Source organism: Limanda limanda, chromosome 3 (genome assembly GCF_963576545.1).
Source record: "Limanda limanda chromosome 3, fLimLim1.1, whole genome shotgun sequence".
In the NCBI taxonomy this organism is placed as follows: Eukaryota; Metazoa; Chordata; class Actinopteri; order Pleuronectiformes; family Pleuronectidae; genus Limanda; species Limanda limanda.
Genome location: NC_083638.1, coordinates 15040237 through 15063636, shown reverse-complemented (window position 1 = coordinate 15063636; position 23400 = coordinate 15040237). Strand labels below are relative to the sequence as shown.

The 23400-nt window shown below is 42.9% G+C and overlaps 1 protein-coding gene across 4 annotated transcripts in view; it reads right to left on the bottom strand.

Annotated features, from left to right (window-relative positions):
- Positions 1–5728: 5728 nt before the first annotated feature.
- The window catches only part of zgc:158464 (uncharacterized protein LOC791139 homolog), a 98624-nt gene continuing 80952 nt past the window's right edge, over positions 5729–23400 (bottom strand). For 2 of the 4 annotated variants that reach the window (XM_061068093.1, XM_061068096.1), the window contains 4 exons: positions 14899–15073; positions 14614–14733; positions 6735–6877; positions 5729–6426 (listed from right to left, as the gene is read on the bottom strand). In XM_061068093.1, coding sequence (XP_060924076.1) covers positions 6353–6426; positions 6735–6877; positions 14614–14733; positions 14899–15073 — 512 coding nt within the window. In that variant the 3' untranslated portion in view covers positions 5729–6352. Of the gene's footprint in view, positions 6878–14613; positions 14734–14898; positions 15074–23400 lie in introns of all 4 variants that reach the window. The other 2 variants (XM_061068094.1, XM_061068097.1) reach the window with 1 other exon arrangement.

Here is a 23400-nt window from a genome sequence, read left to right as displayed (position 1 = left end):
ACAGAAGTGAGATGACAGAACAGCCGTCGACACTTTCATCACCTTTTAGATATATAAAATATTTAAAACCTGGTGACTCCTGCCATATTTAAATTGTATATTCATCTCTTTAAAACTAGAGGCATAAAAAGGTTCAAATTGGAGTAAAACAAATAAAACTTTGTAAATCCAACAGATGAGAGAGAATACAGTTTGTTTGTAGAATGGTTATATCATATGCAAAAACCACTCGACTGATTTCCATGAACTTTTGTGGAGAAGTGGGGCGTGACCCAGAAAAGAACCCATTACATTCTGGTGCTTTTCTAAGAGAATGATTCATGCATGTCGATGGAAAAGATAAATCAGACATGTTTAGGGGACTGATATTTATGAGTGTGTTTTATTTGGTGCAGATCCCCAAAAATCTGATTCGAGGGAATTTAAATTTGGTTTCGTAAGGGGACTGTGGGTCATTCAACAGTCATTTATATAAGTCATTCATTGGCAGCAGTAGTAATGTTTCCTTTATACTGTTTAACCTTATCTTTGTGATCACTTGTCCTTTTTCACGTCTTTTTTTAGTTACCATACTGACTGATGCATATCTTTTAAAAACTCATTCCCTGAGCAGGAAGAGGCCTGAACAACTGGAAAAGTTGCTTCCATATGAAGCTGCAGCCGGCAGCTTGGACGTTGGTGCACACCTGCCCAATTACTCCTGCGCTGACCCGGGATCCAGGTAATGAGCGAGAATCTGCACCGCGTCCTCACAGGCCAACGTGTTACGCCAATAGAAACAATCAATTCCAAATCTTTAGAGACGTTGTAAAAGCTCGTCCAATCACGCCAGAACAAAAGCGGTGCTTTTCTGTCAGGGTGAAGCCCTCCGTCGTGCCAGAGGAGCAGACAAGGTTGATATGATGTGCTCCGTCTGCCTTTGTCTTTGTGGAAAGAGGGCACTTCACGGGTTATTAACATACGGTCTGTTACCTGAGATTGTTTTGTGCCCGGTGTGACTGAGCGGAATATGAAATGAGCTTCCGACAGACACAAGGCCGTTCTATCCCTCTGTGGCCCATTCATTGCTTTCAAGCTGCGTTTCTATTCTTCCCCTTCTTTTTTCCCAGCATTCTTTTTTTTTCCCTGCCCACAAAAGCCTCTTTGATGCATTTCATCCCAGGTGCTTTAACTCTTGATGGAGCTTCTCTGGAGGAGAAAGGAGCTGCAGCGGAGGGAGAAGCAAAGATCAGGCCGGAAACCACGGTGATGAGTTACAGACGAACTTAAAATATGCTTGTTTGAAGTCGTGGATTTGATAAGAGTAAGACTAGATAAGAAAAAAAACGAATCAATCTGAAATGACACGTGGAGCCATTTGAACAATGTTGAATCGATTCTAATTTTAGATTCCTGACCTTTTTGGTTCAAACTTTTGTAGCCATTTTGAAGAAAATCCTCAGAAGCTCTCACACGAAATGAAGCAATGATGTATTTGATTTCTCTCTCTGCAGAATAAACATGTTAGCTATTGCACACACACAGTTTTGGAGCCGTTATGAGCCTGTAGCTGCCAAACTCTCCCTGTCAGAGGCAGTGAAGACAAGGTTTCTTCACCGCCTGGCTCCGAGCTCGAGGTGAGTGAGTGTGTTTCAGGTTGTGCCAGCTCGAGAGGCGGTGCAGCGTTCAGCGTTCCCTTTCTTCACATCCCTACCTGCGCCCCCTCTCCTGAAGGCCTGCCAGTTGTTTGGTGGCCAAAACGTTCTCCGTGAAAAATGCTACAGCTGGGAAAGGGCTTTTTAGTGTGAAGGTAACGGCGATCTCACTATCAAACGTTCCCTTCAGCAGCACTGAACACTGGAGTCTGCAGTTTCCTTCCCATGCTGCACCCCAGGGTGTGTGATAGCTGTGTGTCTGAAAAAGTAATCAAGGTGGAGAACGCAGAGAAAATAACAGCAATGTGCATCTAAACTGACTGTGGTTTGCATATAGTTCAAAGCATAAACACAATAATATGCATCTTGTTTTTAGTCTTTGTTGTTGCAAAGCATTAAACTTGGTTGTGTTTGTATTTGTTTACAGAGCAAATATAGAACCCGTTATGGGGGAAACAGGCTGTGTTCAGTTTGCACACTTGCAGTCCATTTATTCAGTTTTTAAACAAATATGGACATGTTGTTGGTAACACATGAATATTGAATAGGGATTATTATTCCAAATCATTTAGTGCAGAGGTCTTCAACAGGGGGTCCGCGACCCCTAGGGGGTCCTCGGAGGTACTGCAGGGGGGTAGTGAAATTTAAATGTCTTTAAATACACATTAACATGCATCCGACATATTGTGAGGCTGATTTGACCCTCTGCCTGACAGCCTCCATCCGTCCAAGGTTAGATAAGTTGTGTGCTACCCATCAAGGTCCGACATCTCACTAATGTGGGAGTATGTGTGGCATCCACAGATGGCTTGAGGATTCCCTGCCTCTAATACATGTATGTTTAAAATAAAAACATGAATCTGTGAATTACTTTAATAGCTCAGTGTTGTATGCTAGATGTATGTTTATAAATGTCAGTGGCCTGTGATATATTTGAATAGCTAGTATTGAATGCACAATAACAGGGTAGCTATGTTTATACAGGGCACTAGGCCCAGTTTAATATAAAACACAAATTTATACAATATATAGTAGGGGGTCTCTACTCCATCTCTCCACCAGTTTGGGGTCCTTGGCCTGAAAAACGTTGAAGACCCCTGATTTAGTGTGTATTGGCGGTTGTGACTCAGGAGGTAAAGTGGGTTGTCCACTAACCAGAAGGTTGTCAGTTCAATTCCATTCTCCACCACTCTGCGTGCCAAGTGCTCTTGGGCAAGATACAGAATCCCTGAAGGCTGTGCCGACACTGTGCGAGAAATGCAAATTGTGCATCTACTGTGTGTCATATAAAGTATGTACATAGATGCACTGTATGAATGTGTGTGTGTGTGTGTGTGTGTGTGTGTGTATGTGTGTAAATGCAGAACATTTGTAAAAGTACGAGTAAGAGTTCTTTCAGCAAACTTACCGGTGACCTGAAAATCAACACTGCAGCGTCTCCTCTGTTTGCTAAGAAATGTTTGAGTTGATCACTTGAGGTAAATACTTTCTTCAAATGTCTAGAGGCACATGTGATTTGCACTTCATTGAAGTCACAGCATGCTCTAAAACCGCTCACATGCACAAGATGCTGCCGTGAATGACTCTGTTATCAAATGGACCTGCAGGCTGTGAGAACAGGAGGAACTTGAGCAGCAGCTTCACGCAGACACATCAGGAGGAAACTGCTGGCATGAGCAGCAGAGTCAAAATAAATGTTACAGCACGGTGCTGGAAAGTGGATCAATAGAGAACAAGAGCTGGAGTACTGGTTTGATAATAGCTCCAGCGTTTTGTCCTTGACTCAAACAGCGGTGGCTCTTCACTATCTATCAAAGGGCTTCACCATGGTAACCAGCTGAGGATACAGGGGCTTTTCTCCATAATAAATAATTATACTTTTGCTTTATTGTGTCTGTGTTCAATGTGTGTTGCAAGTCAAACCAAATATATCCGGTCGCACGTTTAAACTCATAAACCCAATTTTATTTATTTTGAACCTTGATGCCTCTACGTCCCCATACAATACATTCAGTATATACATTTGGCCATGAGGGACTGTACAGAGATATGTTATAGTAGTGCATACATAACGTGGCACGACAATGTACACAAAGGAAACGCACACATGCCACTTTACCACAGTAAAGTGATACACTATACACACAGGGCAAGTCAATGGCAGATGGCTGCTTACACCAGTGCACACTCACACACACACACACACTCAAACACTGCTTCATGCATGCACACACACACTTTAAGACACTTCTCTGGGAGGGGAAGGGCTCTTTCAGGTTCTAATATAAGAAACTCACCAATGTGAAGAATGCGTCTGCTGATTGCAGAGAATCCATCATCGTGTCCTAACACCTTCCACTCTGCCGCACCCCCCCGTTCTCCCCCTCCCACCATTTCCCTCTGTCAAAGCTAAGGCCTCTCTCGCAGCGGTGTGGCCATCACACACAGGCTCGTCCCTATGGTAGAGACATACTCATGAGCAGCAGTAACTGAATAAAGAGCCTCTACTGTCTGATCTCTTCGACGGGGAACATTTACAACATACAGGATACACATCTATCACACATAGTTTATTTTAAATCTGCAAAATCTTCTTTCAAGGAAATACATAGGTCCACTGCAACAACATTCTAATCCCTACTAAAGCTGTAGCGGCTGCCTCCTCACATGAACAGACACCCTCATGTAACGCTCTGCACTCGTCTAGCGGCACGTTGCCCCGACAACGTGCACGCCGCCCCGGCAACGTGCACATCCCACTGTCTGCAAACGGCTTCTAACTATTCAGGTCATTCTGCTGATTACATTTCTTCCCTGTGGACATTTTTGTACCATCACATGTCATCGTATTTGGCGGAGGCACACACTCCCACAATCATGTTTCCCTTCAGCGACTGCAGTTTCTACAGTTGCACAGTGCACAGGCTGGATAGAGTTGCAGCCAAAATGTGTACTCAGAGGTCACGCTTCTGGTTCCTGGTGTCGGCCATTTAAAGCTCAGAGGAAGCGGCCCAACATTTAACATTTTTTATTAGGATTTGCCCATAAACCAAAAAAACGATTTAATTTTGCAACTCTGTGAAAACAGTTGGATCTTACAGTGAATTCTTGCTGGGACTTCTCAGCAGTATTATTCTTTGTGGGCTGGAATATTGTTTCAGTAAACTGCAGAGAGCAGGTCCCAATACGTACAGGTCATTACTGTGAGTTGCTAAAATTAAATGTGGTCAATGAGAAACCGCGACAGGAACATTTTCGACTCGTAGTTGCTTATTTCAAGTTCAAGAAAAAAAGAGAGATCTGATCAATAACTCTCACCAGTTTGTACCAGCGGGTTTAAAAACACTAGAACTCAGACAGTCTGTGCACATTAGCACACCAGCACCGGACACATGCATTCCTCACTCACATTCACACACGTATGCACATCTGGTAGTAAAGGGTCGATGACAGAGAGCATGACAGGTCAAAGGTAGGTCTTAATCCGGTTCAAACAGGCTGCGTTGTGATTGGTCCGAGGAGAATAGGCCACTGTCTCTCGCGTGCGGCTCCGACGATCCCGTTGGTCCTGAGACGCCGGGACTCGAGTCGTGGCCACTGAGGCAAACGTGCATTGAGCGGAACTTGAAGCAACGAAAAATGCAAAGCACCACAGTTAGAAGAGGCTGGAGAAGTTCCCAAAAAACGTGATCACATCGGCACAGGACGATGAGGGTGAGGAGCCGATGGGGGGGGTGGGTGGATGTCACACAGGAGTAACACATCAGTAACAATTACCGCAGAATTAATTACAGTCACAGAACAATCGATAAAAGCAGAATTAGAAACCAGCTGATCTCTCGGACTGATTTGACCCATGCATTATAAGGCATTAACCAAACATCTGTTACTGACATCACATAGTATCATATTAGTGACTACATACAATTGCGAATCTGGAAAAAACAAACATTTTTTCTCTTCTTTTTATGAAAAAAATGTTTTCATTAGGAAAAAAAAAAATCTTGGATTAATTGTATTAAAAAAAACATATTCCTAAAAGCAATGATGCATTTTGGGGGGGTTGGGAATGTCGGGGGGGGGGGGGGCAGATCGATGTCTGCAATCCCATTGTACCTATTGATCTGCAGATGGGCGAATGAAATTGATTTTTCTGAGGTAGACAATGCAGGCATATTTCATTCTCCCGATGCAAAGCCACACTAAGCAGGGGCGGCGGGGGGGTAATTTGGTCCACTCGGACAGGCTCTGGTCTCTTGCCTCGGCCAATTGTACTGTGTCGGATGGGACGAGCCATCCATCATGCTCCCCTGCCTGTCTCACCACTGTGGTACTTACACTGTCAGTGATGTGATACAGCCACGCGGTGATGGAGAGCAGACAGCATGCACTATGACAAGATAGAGAGATCAATCTGCACAGCTCACAGGCCTGTTGTCTCCGTTCAGCTGGGGAAATACCATCCATAACACGGCAAATGTATTCAATATCCTGGACACTGTACGGTGCCCATGTGGACGATATCCCTCCCGTGCCCCATAAAAGTCGCTTTCCTTACCACGGCGCTTACAATCTTCAAGTTCCCTTACAAACAATTACAATAACAGCAGAGCCCAACCAAAAGGAGAAAATCACACACACACACAACTGTGCTGAGGAAAGAGCAGGTTAGGATAGAAGCTACGTCTGATGATGTACCTTTCTTTTTCTGTGAGTGCTTAGTGCCGGGCGGGGTCAGCTCCAGAATGAATGAAATGATGTTCCTCAGTCTGTGACGTAATGAATTGGGTGACTGTCATAAATACAAAAATAAAATAGAATATAATAACATAAAATAATAAAGACTTTTTTTTGCAAACATTGAGTCCGTCAGAATGAGATAGTATGCAGTAGGCCTTCAAAACAGGTTTGAGGTGAGTGAGGATCAGCAGTTTGGGAGGCCACTGTTCTTCTTCCCATGAGCCCGCGGGGCGGACGGGAAGAGTGGAGCCACTGAGGGTGGTCCAGTGAGTGCTGCAGGGGGGCCGACGCCTGCAGGGGACCCATGGCACTAGAGTGTCCTAATGGCTACAGGGTAGAGCAGGGACATGTGTTCGGCACCCTTGATAGGCAGCTTGCGGCTGGAGTAGAAATGGATGATCTCAGGCACGCTGTCGAACGGGCAGCTGTTCTGGCCCAGGATGTACTTGTTGTTGTTCTCCTTCGTCCGCGACAACTTCATGTGCATGAAGCCCTGGCTGCTCCTGGAGACACGGGGAGACAAAGGACAGGGACGGAGAAAAAGACGCTGTTAGTTGGACAAAAACAAGGTCAAGAGATCAAGATCTTCGACTGCATGAAGTCTAACTTGGGTAAAACAATGTCAAAGCCACATAATCAACAGCGAATCAGAATCATGGAAGTATGTTCATCATAAATAAGAGGTCTGTAAAACTTTTGACATGAATGGCAAATATATATATTATTTTATGTTTAACCACAAAGGTTTTATATTTGTAAAAACTTCCCAGACTCTAGTACAACAACCTTTTGTGCATTATGTCATAAAAAGGTAAAGTCTATTGCTCCATCAGGTCTTTGGACTGTGGGAAGAGTGAAACTGTGAGTATCTCTGCAAAGACGTGCAGATGTTGAGATATTTCACAGGGTAAATGAAAACCTTGACCTGCTGATGGGGCTACATGAAACATGAAGGGATCACCAAAGCCATGTTTATTCTGTACGGAATTTTAAAGCAATCCATCCAATAGTTTTTAGGTTATTTCAGTCTGGAACAAAGTTGGAGGATCGATCGACAGAAACACAGACACTGAAACCCCCAGAGCCCCCCTCTAAAAAATCATTTGAAGAGAAAAGTATGTGAGACTCAACCTGAATATATTGGATAGAGAACAGATCAGCTCTCTCTCTCTTGAACAGCCCCTTTCTCATTTACTCTCCCCGTCGCTGCTCCCATCAGTACGTGATAACGTTCTGAAAGCTGGATTACCTCTGATAACTTGGGAGCTGCCTGGGGAGCGGACTAAAAGCCGGGCTGCTCGAGGCTGTAGGTTTCACATCCAGAGCACCAGGGCATCGCTAATGAACCCCCAGGATAAATCACTTAGGCTACAGAAATAAATGCACGGCAAATTAAAAGCTTCCCGTGTTTCTAGAAGCCTTTGATCAATACGTTTTACATCTTGCCAGTAATCTTAAGCCTGAAAATAGAAAATTACTCTTTTTTGTTGCTATTAAGTGATGCAACAGTAAGCTTTAGTGAGGGACTGATACGAAACTAATGGTCCTTATATCCTGCTTTTAATATGCTTAATTGAATAGCTCAATAAAATGCAAATGTGAGATACATTTGCATTATCTCTTTTTTTCAATCAGCAGCACGTGATGACTACTGTTGGCCATCTTGCTACAAGTGGGTATCACAAGCTCCCTTCAACAAAATGTGCACAATCAACTCACTAAACTCCAACCCATTCTACTTTATATCATATGTTATTTAATTTTAAATATAATTCCAGCTACGGAAATGACAAAAAAAATTTAAAAATGCTACCGAGGTCACTGTGACCTTTGACAACTGAAATTGGATCAGCTCATCTTTCAGTTCAAGTGACATCTGGTCTAAAAAGTTGTGTGAGGTCACTGTGACCTTTGACCACCCAAATCTAACCAGTAAATCTGTGATTTTAAGTGAACATTTGTGACAGATTTGAAGAAATTGCCTCAAGTTGTTCTTAGGGCATCTGACCTTGACCTTTGACCTCCAAAATCTAATCAGGTCAAGCTTCAGTCCAAGTGACTGTGCAATCTCTCGATATATCACCCTCACACGAATAGGAACTCACCTTCACCTTGACTTTGGACCAACAAGTTCTAATAAGTTCATCTTTGAATCCAAGTGATGATTTTTCACCAAATTTTGGAGACATTACCTCAAGGTGTTCCTGAAAAGAAGTGCTCACAAGACCAAAAACATGTTTGTAAGGTCACAGTGACATTGACCTTTGATCACCAAAATCAAATCAATTCATCCTTGAGTCACACCAAACATTTAATCTAAATTTGGAGAAATTCCCTCAAGGTGCTCCTACGATATCGTGGTCGTGAGAATGGGACAGATGGATGGATTATTTATTCTTTCAACAAGCCGAGGATGTGGGACTATTTTCCTGGCAGCGATACACATAAGAGCAGATTCTGGTTTGGATAAGATCGGGTGGTTGAGAATGTCCATGAGGGTTTACAACCTTCACATGGCATCCATGTGTTCACAAATAGTCGAGCAAACAAGCAGAGTAATCACTGCCTTTGAGGTCATTGATTATATTCCCACTGTAAACACATGTATGTATTTGAGTATGTGCCCATTATCTGTGATAAACAGGAGCCAGAACTGGGCTCTTGGCAACTTAAACACCAGGCATGTCCATTCTTCACTTATCTCATAATTGCATGTGTAAAGCCCGCGGATGTGCTTGCTCCCTGATGCACAGAGAGAAACCAGCGCAGAGATAACGCTGAAGTGGAAACAAGCAAAGAACGTACAGGGTTCAATGTAGGGACAAATTCAAACTAATAACATATCTTGATGTGAGATTATGTTTAATCTAAAATGATCAGATTACTCTGATTCTCATTATTACTACAGCAAAAGTGATGAAGAAATTGGCCGATGCTGGAGAATTTTTTTTAATTTCTGAGATATCTCTGAGCAAGCAGGCTGCAGGCTGAAGTCAACACAGCTATCAGACTTCTCAATTACCGTGTCTCTGGCCTCAGTATTTGAGCATGTGCCTAATAGGTCCATCATGATTTCAGGAGAGCAGGACAAATGTATTTTGCCACACGGTTCTACCGTCCTGCGAATGGTGCCGGGGGAGGTCATTTATAAAAAGAAAATAATCCTCCCTTCTAAGTGCATTTGATGAATCTTCATGCTGAGCTCGGGGAGGCAGGGCGTCAGGTTACACTGAGCTACACTTGAAATGGCAAACACATCAATAGCATCATTTTTAGATTCCCAGCTGGCTCCCAGTCGCCGTTCAGGGCAGCTTATCACGTTACGGTCCTGCAGAGTTAGAAATCAGGAGAACGGAGCAATACAACAAGGCTGCTGATAAAATGACTATTTTAGAGCGGACAAGCCTTTGTGGTGTTATCATATCCTCGTGCTTGTGGCCCTCTATTGTCTAATCAGAATGAATCTCTCCGGGGGAGGTCTGCTGTCCTGTTTATTGAGGTTTATGACTTTGATTTGAGCCCTGTAGACCTCAGAGCAGGAAGAGCCTGACAGCAATCAACCCTTATCTCCACCTTCTACATATTGAATTGCTGCATGAACGATGCTCTCAGTGTTATGAATCCATGGCAACAGAAAAAAAACAAAAAAACAAAGACGTCAGCCAAAAGATAATGATCCTAGGCAGATGCGGTGACCTTTTTAAGCATTACTGGGCATCAGATATCCTGTGTGACAATTATTTCATATGAACACAATTTGAATAAGTCTACAAGGATGATCCCTACCACTCTGTATGACACAACGGATGAATAACAGATTTTTAGTGAAGTTAGTGGTATAAAGCAGCCTTAGAAGGTTTAGAGACTAAATCTATCATCGTCCATTAGTTTAATATGTTTAATGGATGAAGCAAGAACAATGAAACTCTGGAATGGGAGTCAGAAGAACACAACAGGCCAAACAGTCCCTTTAGATTCCACACCAAATCTGTCACGTTTATTTGGACATAGTTCTAAAACCATAAAAGATGCATATAAACTGTTGATTCCCTAAAGAAGCAACATTATCTCAGCTACAAGTGCTGGTAGTTACAGGTTTCTAGTACTATGTGTTGCTCTACAATGGCTGAAAAAAATGTAACCCCCCCATGATTTTTTTTCCCACCTCAGCTAAATCCAGATATTCATTTGGACCCGTCCCAAATTTCACACAATCATAGATTTCTTTTCCTGACTCTCCATTCAGAACCAGGCCAAAATCGAATCGGTCATTTCTTAGCACGTGTCCCATCATCACCACCAAGTTTTCTACAAATCGATTTGATAGTATTTGCGTCATCCTGCTGACAATCAAACCAACAAACCAACAAACCAACAAACCAACAAACCATCCAACCACCCAACCAACATGCCCAGCCAACTATCCAATCACCCAACCACCCATCCAGTTATCCAACTATCTAACTATTGAACCATCCACCCACCCAACCAGGATTTTGTGAAAACACAACCTCCTTAGCAGAAGTACAGTAAATGTGATGTTTTGCCATTGGCTTAGATTGCCAGGTGTAACTTAGATTTGTGTCATTGATCTCAGGTGGGTCACATACAGGAAATCAGATCTTTTCCCTGTATGGATCCGTCTAAACAATTAACAAAAACACCACAAAAGCACAAGGAAAGAAGAGGAGTGCAATGGCAGATGCAAAGATTCTTTGTATGCCCTTAAACTGACTATATCTCTGTCTGTTACTGTGCTCTGGCATCAAACAGCTTCTGTTGGAGAGATTTTCTTCTTTCACTAACAGTTTCTCTGCTCAGCCGATGGAAACACGCTGTGCAGTGCTCTCTCGTGAGGTGAGACACGGGATGACACGGGGCTCCGAGAGACTTGTGAGGGATTTAATATGTCTCAAACACCTAAAAGATTTCTCTCCACAGAAAGATGAAACAGAGGAAGGATGGGCGTGTAGGGTGTTGAGGGGCAAGTGAAAAGAAAGAAACAAGGGGTTAGGACGGCACAGTAGACAGAAAATGCTTTCTCTTAGTGCCAGAGTTCTCTTGAGGCTTGAGGTCTCAGCGACGTCTGTCTTTATCAATAATGCAATACACGTACGTGCCACCTCATGGCCTTATACATTTTTCAGCAACCTCAGACATGGAGCATCTGCACCTCGGGTCCCCTCTAATTTTCAGCGTGGCAGCAGGGGAGGCGTGCGAGAAGGCTGAACTCAGGATCACCTCCGCCTGCAGTGTGGTGACACCTGTCATTCCCACGAACCAGCCACCTGATTGCTTTCTAGGCTCCTTGTTTCTCAAGATCCGAGTTTACACACATCGGTGTCTACAAACATGCACACACACAGAGAAAGAGAAGCAGGAACCTCCAAGAAACGTTTTCTTAATCCTGTAGAGGTGCAATATATTCAGTTTGTAAAGGCTCAAAATTGTGAGCCGTTCGCAGTGTTATTACAAAGGAACAAAAAGACACAACTTAACTTGGTGTGAAGGTTATTTCTTTACAGCTTTGTCAACTAATTGTCCATCATATCCAAAGCCTGCTAAAGCCCACATCCTGCTTAACAACCTTTAGGGTTTAGCCCTGGAGTCAAGTCTGTGGCAGACGGGGTAAAAGCACCTCAGCTGGACATCCTTTGCTACACTTCCCACTGAGTCACAGAGATCAAATACCTCTGCTGCACCGAAACTAACACGAGCTTCTCAGCGTGGCTTTTCTTTTTTTTAATCTTCTTCTACTTCGTCAGTGTGACAAACAGTTACTATGTGTGTCACAGAAGTCGTTTCACAACCTGCTTTTAGTTTCTCCAAACTGTAGCCTTCAGGTCAGAGAGGCGGGTGAGTGGCAAGGATATGGTAAAGCTAAAATGAAGTGTAACTGTGAGCTTTCAACTGAGCTTCCTGTAAGTAAACCACTTTACCCTTCTCCTCTATCTGCTCCAGTCATACAGCTCATTACTGAGGGTCAGCTGGATGGCTGTGGGATGTGAGTTAGTGTAAATACATAACGATGGTAAGAACGTTATCAAGCAGAACGCTTTAAACAGTTTTAAACACATGCTCTGATTTTTGCCTGGTTTAATTGAATCTGTTAATAATATTTCAGCTGCAATTGATTCAGCACTTTCCCAGTGTGGACTGGTTTTATTTTGAAAAAAAGAAAACAAACAAACAATAACGCAACAGGAATCGCTGATTTCCAATGTGAAAGTAAAATCCTCAGCATTGGGTCATCTCCTATCTCCTTTGCACTACAATACGGAGATGGATTAATTAATTCTGTCAAACTTATAATATCATAATATATATGATAATATAAAATCATGTGTTGGCGCCCCCGAGCTGAATTGAATTGTATTTGCATAGTGACAAATCACAACATTCATTATCTCATGGCAATTTACACACCTGTCATATCTAGTACATATGCTGTGTGAGACTACTTCAAGCTCATTAGAAGAACATTAATCAAAATCCCTCCCTGTATTATTTTGTACCACATACACTAAAGACAAAGGTCAAGTTCACTTGGGCCTCATTACTCAGACATCTGCTTCATGGTTTACTGGTTCTTAGGGATATGATGCTGTTTTTGTCCTTTAATTCGGTTTCGAACTTTATGCTCAGGACGACATTAAGGCAACACATCTACGGAATAGTTTTGTCAATTTCAGATTAATAGCCGTTGACTATCCTGATGAAACGACTGTAGTCTGTATTGCCTTCAGGATGAATACTAAGCAATAAAAAGCTTGTTCACAGCCGTTCATAGTATTTCGTTATGGTTTTGGTCCCCATTGCTTTTATGTATCTTTATATATGAAATGGGGATGTAGTAAATGTTATATTTTATTATAATTATTATTATTATATTTATTTACACATTTATATCCATCTTATTTGTATTATTTTCAATTTATTACATTTTTTTTCTTTTAGCTCATTTTATCTATTAACCCTCTGCTCTTTTTAATCTCTTTTATTTTGATTAAAAATAGATTTAAATGGTTATTTCTGTCTGCGTTGTTTTTAATGTCCCTGCAAAGCACCTTGAATCTACCTCTGTGTATGAAATGTGCTTTATAAAATAAAACCACCTTGCTTTTCCTCCTTGACTGTCATCCTCCTGGTTTGGGCTGTTCATGTGGGGCGACATGTTTTGAAATATGGTTGTTTCAGGGGCTTCGTACTCAAGCAATGAGACAGACATTTAATGCCTTCTGTTTGTGGTCAGTCACAGCCAGTAGCTAGCTATTAGTTCAGGACTCATATTAGTCAGTAAAGCAGAAGAAGCAGTCGCACAGTCAGTGAAGAAGGGTCTTTAGATGAGCAGTCAGCTACAGTAATGTGAAGAGAATGGAGCAGTGAAAAGTATCATGTTTCGCTGCCAAGACATTCAAACCTCCAGCTACATTAGTTCTGTTGTAATAACAAAGGCTAATTAACAATTTTTATCTCATCTAAAGGTTGCGCAGGATTTGTCTAAATGTCACATGGTCTCTTACTGCAAAATGGACTTCATAGTAAGTACATTTGAAAAGAGTATTTGCCAAAACAAATACTAGCATTAAATAAAAGAGACATTTTTATTTCACAGTGGTTTTGGCAGCTGCTCTGACATAAAAAAAAAAAACGTAAGCTATATTCTTCTGACATTGTGTCCTGGCCCCTGGTCCTGACAGTGGATGGAGGTGAAAATCAGTAAACCAAAACCAAATCTGTCTCTTTCTTGCTGTCAAAAATAACAGGATGTGACCCCTTTGTGGCCCTTCAAGCTATCGTAACCTCTACCAAGTGAACTCCCTGAAGTGTGTTGTAGAGATCAGGAGTCGCTGAAGATTAACGGAGATGTGGGCACGTCAAAAAAATGGAGGAGTCGACAATGTCAGAGGGGTTACCAGGGGGAGGTGGACGGCCACAGACGGGCAGGATGTAAGTCTGAAAGGTGAAAATGTTTACTGTACTGAATATGCAGAGTCAGCAGACTATTGGGGCATATGTCCACAAGGACCTCTGCAGACAGAGCATATGATAATCCACCTAGAACTGTGTGTAGCTGCTGAGACACTAGAGACGTGGGATTTGATTTACCCTCCAACACTTTATCAGACTAGATTGTATGGCGCCTGTGCAGTTATTTTTTTTCACCCAGCTATCATGTGCACTTGTGTATCTTATCATACTGTACAGTATGTGGCTCATTAGCAATGGCTGTCCTTACTTGAGGGAGAGGGAGTAGTCGTTCTTGCTGGTCTCGCTGTTTCTCACCAGATAGCTGGCCTCCTTACACAGCCGGAGCAGAGACTCTGCATCTGTCCGGCTGATCGCTCCATGGTACCAGCTACAGAGAGAGATGGGAAACAGAGAGAGGAGGGGATAGAAGAATGGTGAGAATACAGCAAAAATAGAACAAATGTAATCAAATAACAAGGCTCCAACTTTCTATTGAGCACAAACTGTACACAAAGTTGTAGTCGTAACAAGACAACACTTAGTCCTGACTCACAACTGGCTTTCCAGGGCCATGGTGGGGTCAATGCGCTCCCCTAGAGAGGAGCTGCAGTGGTCCAGCGACGTCATTTTAGTGTTGACCAGACAGCTGCTGGAGTGTCGCTGCAGCGGGCGATTTTTCCCATCCTTAGTCGGAGACATTCGAGACTTGTCCACGCCATCGAACTGGACTGTAATACAAGAACAATACATCAGCTGACAGATTTTATTCTGGATGGATAAAAAAATAAAAAACATCCACAGCTGAGATAGATTTCAGTTTAAGGTCACTTGAAAACAATAGTGTGCTTAAGAGGAAGGAGACATTTGTAGAGGTTATGATGTAAAGTGCTGTTACATGACTCTACTGAACTAGATCAGCAGTGTGTGAGAACTGAGCGCGCAGACACACACACACACAGTTAATTTGTGTAACTCATCCGAGTGAACATGTGCACATTCACAATGGAGCAGTCATACATCAATACTTCCCCACTGTGTACACATTCCACTGAGAACTTCCTCCAAACTATCCAACTAAACTACTTTACATGCAGGCGCACATATACTATATATACAGTATGTGATATGAGATCTTTATAGATCCGTTTTGTTTTCATGAAACAATGTAATTGTTTTGAGCATCTGCTTTTTCATTTTGAATTTAATAGATTTTTACCATTGGTTAGCCAATTTAGTTTGTTTGCTGTGTTTTAGTATGTTTTTTTTGTTATATATGAAACTTTTGCTGCCCATCGTGGCTAAAACTCCCTGACAGAACAGATATTGTATCTCAATCTGAGCTTCCTGGTTATAAGGAGTGAACGGAAACAAAAAGGTAACTTTATAAAAAAAAATGAAGCGTTATTGGGACCAGACCTTGGTCCCCATCAGGTGTACTGATCCTGACAAGGTCCTAAATAGTACACACACAAACAAACACAAAAATCCCACGTACAAGTCCAGCAAGTGAAACATTAACCTGGCTTTTCAAAACTCTCACGGTAAACTGTGGACAGGACGAGCTCCTGGCAGCCTCACAGGGAACTGTGTTAAACTATGTGGGGGCTGGAGCTGACCTGTGCTCATGACAGGACTGGTGAAGGTCATGGGCGAATTCACAGCCAATCAGCACACAAGTGAAAAAGGCCTATTTACAAAAGCTAACATGAGAACAAAAGAGGAGATTATGTTCACGAGGACATGTGATAGTGAATGTGTACTTCTGGTTAGAGAGGGTTGTGGAGGCGTAAAGACCGATAAGCTCTACAGTTGGATCTTGGAGTGGTGTTGTGGTCATTTAGATGTGTGTACATGTGTGTTTTTTGCCCTTTTCTCTACGCCATCCATCACTGTAATTGATGTCCCAGCACCCGCGGTGTTGAGTAGACCTATTTAGAGCCACTGACATGCATCTCAGGCAATAACGGAGGCCCAGCTTCCTCCATCAACCGTACGCCAAGCTTTAGCTGGAGATTATTTTCTGCTTTAAGGTTTAAAATCAACATATCAAAGCTGAGTCTTTGATGGAAGCAGTTAGTGAAGTTTGAAGCTTCTGGATAGCAGCTCTGTGTCGCTAATGGACAGTTTTGTGTCTCGTGTTTAATTACTGGATCTGAGCATGGCAGCTACAGCACAGACAGACAGGCACTGCGATCTGTCGATGGAGACAGGGCCCGCAACTGTCTAGGCTGTGCATTTCAAACAGAGGATTGCGTTACACTGTGTGTAGTCCGTGAGCTTGTCAAGTCTTCCTATATGTCACTGAGTGGAAGGGCTGACATCAGTCAATTCAAGTTACAAGAGACATCATGTCAACATTTTACTGCGCCTACTCTAAGTCGGGCTGAATGGGAAAACATATGATCTTCTGTAGAACCTGAGGTGTAAAGATACATACAAATTGCAAAAATCACAAATTCTCTTCTGCCAATGGACTTTGAAAGGAATTTGAAGAGTTATAAGCTTATATTTGAATGGTTTAGTTATATTTACATCTTCTACTGAGGCAGTTAAGCTGCAGTGCTGTAACCTGACATCTTTAGATCAATCCTGAGGAGAGAAATACATTACTTTCTACACTGCAGATATGGTAATCTCTATTAGCAGATTCAGCATGTGAATATGCAGAATCTGGAGGCGAGGGACAAGATTTTGGGGCTGCTTTTTGTTTCTGGTTTGGCCAATCAGGTTCCAGCTGGCTTTGGCTGCCCGCGTGTAAACAGTCCGTGTGGAGTAGAAAAGAGGCAGAACGCCCTGACTGAAATGAATCTGCTTTTTAATTTATCTGACTGTAAGTCCAGATAGCTGTTAATAAAGACCAATTGTCGTCTGGACCTAAACATCTCCAAAAGTATCACTGTTAATTTTGTGTGGAGAAACATATGGCTCTTTGAACTAGTCTGACTGTAAACAGTGTTCTGTGAATGGAAGTCTTGGTCCAGATATCCACTGTCTATACCAGAAGCCTCAAATGTGCCCACAGAGGCTGATTGGACATCAGACGATGGGCAGATATGTTAACCTGCTACCTTTTAGATCCACAAGGTTTTCAAATATATACACATGATCAGTTAATGTTGTTGTTGACCTAGAATACCTCAATATTTTAGGTTAGTGTGCCTAAGTATCTAACAGTATCTAACAACTATATTGAATATTTAAAATAAAGATTTGAGAAAGTTTTATTTAAAATTTAGTTTGTAAAAGCTAATTTTTTATTCTTACATATCACATTTGTCATTTCATGATTTTGCATATCGATTTGATGACTTTCTGGAGCCCCTGACTGAAAGACTTTTACTTGTACACTGAATCTGAATGTATGTTTCCCTTCATTGCCTTTGAGGGCACACACAGAAGGAAAGCTGTTGTTTCAACCCCAACCACCAGGGGCTCCTCTTCACCTCCACACTCAGGTTGAACCGTCTGGCCTTGAGCCCACTGATGCATTTCCCTCAACATAAACTCATGGAAGTGATTATTCCAAATTACTCCAGCAACCATTGTCATCTCTGCCGCTGCCCTTCTGTTCATTAAAGAGCTACGGCCGGGACTTAAAATGCCGAATTAAGATTGCACCGTTGTGTGACAGCTGGGTAAACTGTGGCTCTAACCTCAGACTCATGGAGGACTGTGAGCTTAAGCTTCACGTCCTCATAGGTCGGATGTTTGGACCACAGGCACTCAAACGGTGCCACATGTAAGTCATCATGACAGATCCCATGAGTTGTCGACTTTTGCAGGCGGCCTATTAGAACCACATGCCGACTGCCGGGAACATGGTGCAAGTGGCATGAGCGTACAGTATATGTGTAAGGGTGAGAGATAGCGTTTCCATGGAAACTGACCGAGGGGACAAGGGAGATGCATGTTTGCTCTGCTCATCCCCGTCATCGCTGACAGATCACAATATGTAGACGCAGCCAATTGCTCCCTCCTTCTCCTTCCTTCACTTTCAATTTCTCTTTCTGTTTGCATACGAGTGTCGGGCCCCTTCCGCGCTTTCTCTCCTCCTCACCTACTCTTTTGATCTTTCCACCTCACCCTCTCTGGCCCCATCTCTCCTCACTCCGTCTTGTCTGTTTCTCTGTGTGTTTACACGTCAAGGACAGAGAAAGATAGAGGGATGAGGGGACTGGTGGAATGCCTGCACCAAATGGAGGAGAGCTAGAGCAGTGACAGGTTTGATCTGTTATCTCAGTCTGTCACTGATTGTGTCACTTCTTGCAACTAAATAGTTTGACGTTTCCTGCCTGCAAATATAAATTTACACTTTGAACATGTATTTTTTATTCTAAACATCCACGGCTAGAATTTGCTATCTTGCCTCCACCACACACTATCTCTCAGTCTATCTAAAGCTCCCTCAGCTCCTCGCATTTCGACCTCTCTCCCAGCGAACACACTCTAATTCCTTCCCTTTCCACGAATTCAAGACAATCAGTGCTTTATTTGACCTTGATTAAACCTTTTTTCCTCCTCCACTTAGAAACGGGTTGAGTGGCTATTCTCGGCGGAGCTCACCCCGTCAACCTTTCCTGTCAGAGCGGAGACTTTTCCAGAGGCAGAGTGTATAGCTCTACAAGAAGAGTATTACCTTGAAGAGAGTAAGAGCCTCCAAACTGAACAAAAGCTCTCGTTTTATTTTGAAGTGTGAGGGGTATAGCATGTCAGCTTCGATCACCGGCCATCTCGCCAGCTTCAGACAGTTGCGGAATTATGTTTTAAGGGTGAATATCAATGGGAGTGGACGAAACCCATTCTCCTTTCATTCTCTGGAGCGCACAGTCCGACAGACATGGCCCACGGGAGATTGAAGAGAGGATTGGGCCGAGGGAGAACAAAGGCCCTGAGAGGCGGCTTAAGAGAGGCAGGAGTGTGCACGAATGTCACAGACAACACACACATGCCTTCACACATTCACACACAAAGAAGTGTGTGTAAACGGGTAGCGGCATTTGTGTGTGTCATCGGTATTGTTGCCTGTTAAGTTCAGCAAATGGAATCTGTGTTTCAGATTGAAATGTCAGTCACACGGGGACTTCTGGCTTCTCCTTCAGACGCACATCTTCCTGTATATGAAACAATAGAGGAGGTTTGGGAGGGGCAGTGTGTGAAAGTAGGGAGCTGATAAACACAGGGGTCAAAATGACTTTTCAGTGATGACACTGCCACCAACGCAACATGATGTAATACAAGACCAAACTAGAATGGTACTCAGTAGAGATCATACCTCCACCCTTACATTCAATCAAGCTGCACCAAACTTCACACACTCACAGATATCTTCATCATTGAATTATTCTATAGCAGTGAAAAAATTGAAAAAATCCTGGATGCATGCTCTGATCTGAATCCACACAAAAAATTGAAGTACCGCATCTTCCACCAGGTTTCACAGGAGTCCCTTGAGAAAATAAAACCTCCTCGGGCGAGGTGATAATACCATAACAACTCGGAAGAAGAAAAAAAAACACAATAAACTGACTAGTAAAGGTATCCAGTGCGTCACTCTCCTCACTCTCAACAGGCTTGTTTTCAATGCAGGGCCCGGTGGAGCGACAGAACATAAAGTTACCTTCACTGAGGCTTCTGAACAACCTGTCAACTCCGCCTCTGCACACACTCCTGCACAAATTCATCTAATCAAGCTGGATAATTAATTCTCATGTACTAATGGTTCTCCTATCAAAAACGATGACGAGTCTGAGGGGCGAGGCGAGCCGTCAGCTGCTATATTGTGAGGGGAAAATTAAGTTTTCCAGCTCGAACGTGTGAAATGATAAGCAGATTTGCATCTCATTAAAATGCACTACATACTGGAACAAGCGCTCAGCAACCCCCTGAACTGCTACCTTTGAATAAACCCTTTTCTTTTTTGTTGTGTATTGGGAACAAAAAGAATGATTTGTTAGATAGATTTTAATAATTGATTTTTAGAGCTCTGAAGTTTGATCCCTTCTGATTTCCCCATCTAGGAATATAATTGCTTCTATTGTATAAATCCCCCAAATTACATTCTAATTAGGTTTTCTGCAACGATGACCCACCCAAGTGTCAGCTAGCGGTTCTTTTTCTAAATTAAATCGGGATATCTTTTCATTTCTTCTTCTTACTGTTGATTAGAGGAAGTGGAAGGTAAAAGAAAAGCCTAAAAGTGTGAATAATTAATTCCTGTCAAAAACAAAGGGAAAAAGCCTTTCATTATACTCCCACAAAAGTGGCCTCCATTTATATGTAGATGTAATATAAGCCCTGTCAAGCCTCATATAAATTGTGATAATAGAACAAAAATAAGACAGATTTCCCTGAACTGAGATGGATATAATTTTTTTCTTAATCCTGGTCTTTATTAGAGTTAAACACAACAGCCTTGAATAAACACAATACAGCTTAGCTCTTCACGGCTGAGCCAGTTGTGAGTGTGTAAGCAATCCTGTGTATAATGGATGAGTGATGTCCGGTGTGTGTGACTGAGGGTCTGCCTGTACACTGGGGTCAACAGAGGGCATAGTAACTGTATTCACAGGGGTCACGGAGGGTCACTCGGCCCCCCTGCGTCTGCCGAAGTGACCTCTGACCCCAAAGATGTAGAGCAGGGCCGTCCTGGCTCAGACTGAGAGAGGATCACTTTACAGTTGGACGCCAATCTTAAACCCGCTCACATCACAGAGGGAACCAGAACCCTTCCCATGGATTTATGGACATAAATCAACTCCTTGCCCTGTCCTCGCCTGCAGCACAGAGAGGTGTCCTCTTACACAGCCTGGATCTAAGTCGTCCCACTCTGCCAGGGGAAATCCCATTCCTGGCATTAGTTCTGCTGCACGTCCCTCTTTTCCATGGGTAATTACAGCAGTCAGAGTGTGAGTGTGGGGAACGGCTTCAAAAGTCAACAAAAAGGCACCACTGGTTGAAAATAGATGAATCACTAGAGTCCATTGTGGTTGATAAGATGGTAAATATGGCTGAACTTGGGGTGAGGAGACTCAAGCCAGTGCCTGAAATGAGTTGGGTTTATCTGCTCATGTAAGCCACTTGTGGAAAACAGCGAACCAGAGGGACATCTGGGACGGTTATGAGTATGTTGACAAGAGGAAATGGGGGTCACAGCAAATGGCAATTATGCATGCAGAAGGCAGTTGAGCACAATTAAAACTAATGAGCCTTCAGCCCTAAAACCTGCACAAGACTTAGAGATTTTCTGCCACATGTAATCCAGATGGAAAAGTACAGCCGTTACTGAGTGAATACCTGAATTCACATTATAAAGTGCCTCTAAAAGATGTTGACTCTTTAAGTCAGTCATTACTGACCAGCACAATTAAAGGAATGCTTTCATAGGAATATGCAACCTTTCATGGTTACAGCTACTGATTTAGTGGGAGCACACACACATGGGTTTTTTCCCCCTCTTCATTCAAGAGCATGGTCTTTCAGTTAGAGAGCAGGACTTAATGTAATGCTTTTTCTCAAAACTTTGCACTTGAACAAAAATATTGCGTGCTTGTGCTCAGATTTGCTCTGCTCGTGCTCATACTATGTGCTTGCACTCAGATATTTTGTTGATTGGACAGATTTCCTGCACTCCAGCTTCAGCTCTTCGCCTCGCACCTAGCTGAAACGTCTGCTCCAAGAGTTTTTGCTCTGTGCATGGATTTTTGTGTGCAACAAGTCTGTCAAAATACCCCAATACAAGGCCAGGTGGACTTGTGCGTAAGTTGGCCTTACTTCTAAAAGAGGTGCATGAACCTAGTTAAAGAAACATACAAGACTCTTAAATAAGTAAAGCTAACACATCCACAATAAAGGCATGACAATTTCACAGTTTGCGCACAAGAAGAGCAAATTTAAGCACAAAATGGGGCTATTTGAGACCAAGTGTATGTTTTTGAGGGAGACAACTACAAAATCTCAAATTTGACATCAACAAATCCTGTTCTCAAACTGAAAGACCACACTTTTAAATGAAGAATAAAAACCCACAAACACACACGTACTTTACTAAACGATAATGAAATCAGAGAGACGGACAGACAGCCACATTGGAAGATGTTGACGGATGAACGGATGGATGATTGGGAAGATGGATGGATGGACAAGGGAAAGACTGACCGGGAGGGGACGGTAACTTGAAGAAAAGACACTGGACAATGTGAACACCAACACCCACCATGGTGGTGCTGGTCACAGGTCGTCTGTCCTGGCGAGGGCTGAGGTGTCTGGGAGGGAGACTCCTGCTCCTCCACCAGAGGAGGTCTGGTGTTGAGTTGGCCGACAGGAGGGGGCCATGGTAGGTCCTTGTTCACTTTAATCTCTACTGCAAGTGTTACCCAAGTCACCAGAGGAGAGATGGAGGGAAGGACAGGACAGTGACAGGAGGCATATATGAACAACCACAGAGGGAGCGAAGAAAGGGAAGCAATGACAGCAAACAGAGGGAGGAAAAAGAGAAAAAGGAGGAAAGGTAAGATAAGAGCTGAAGATGCCAGCATCGGGACAGAAAGCGGATTTACAGTAAGTTCTGATCCAAGAATCAGCAGCAGCTGGAGACTAGAGGAGGAAGGAATACAACAGGACTGAAAAAGGAAGATAAGTTAGGGGTTTGATCGCTGGTTCCAGGCTGATTAAGGAAACTAAAGAACTGAGGCATGAAAGTTAAAAGTGACTTGACAGGTTTTGCATCCATAATGAGTCTGGATTCAAATTCAATAAAATTCTATTGGACCCTCAGCCCACCTGAGAAGCTTGGCCTTTAAGCCTTCCCCTCTCCATCGCCCAGACATGAAGTATCCTCAGATTCAAGGCTCAAATCCACTTTAGTCTCATCTGCCTTAAGGGTACAGCCTAAGAAATATAAAACTGCCCACAGCTCAGCTACAGACAGTCAGTGATACATAACATCAGCTTTTCTGTCTGCTGCTAGTCTCAGTGTGCAGCTTGGAAAAAAAAAGAAGACCTTAGGCCTCTGTTAAGATAAACAACAATGTAGACAATATCCTTCACTGGAACAAAC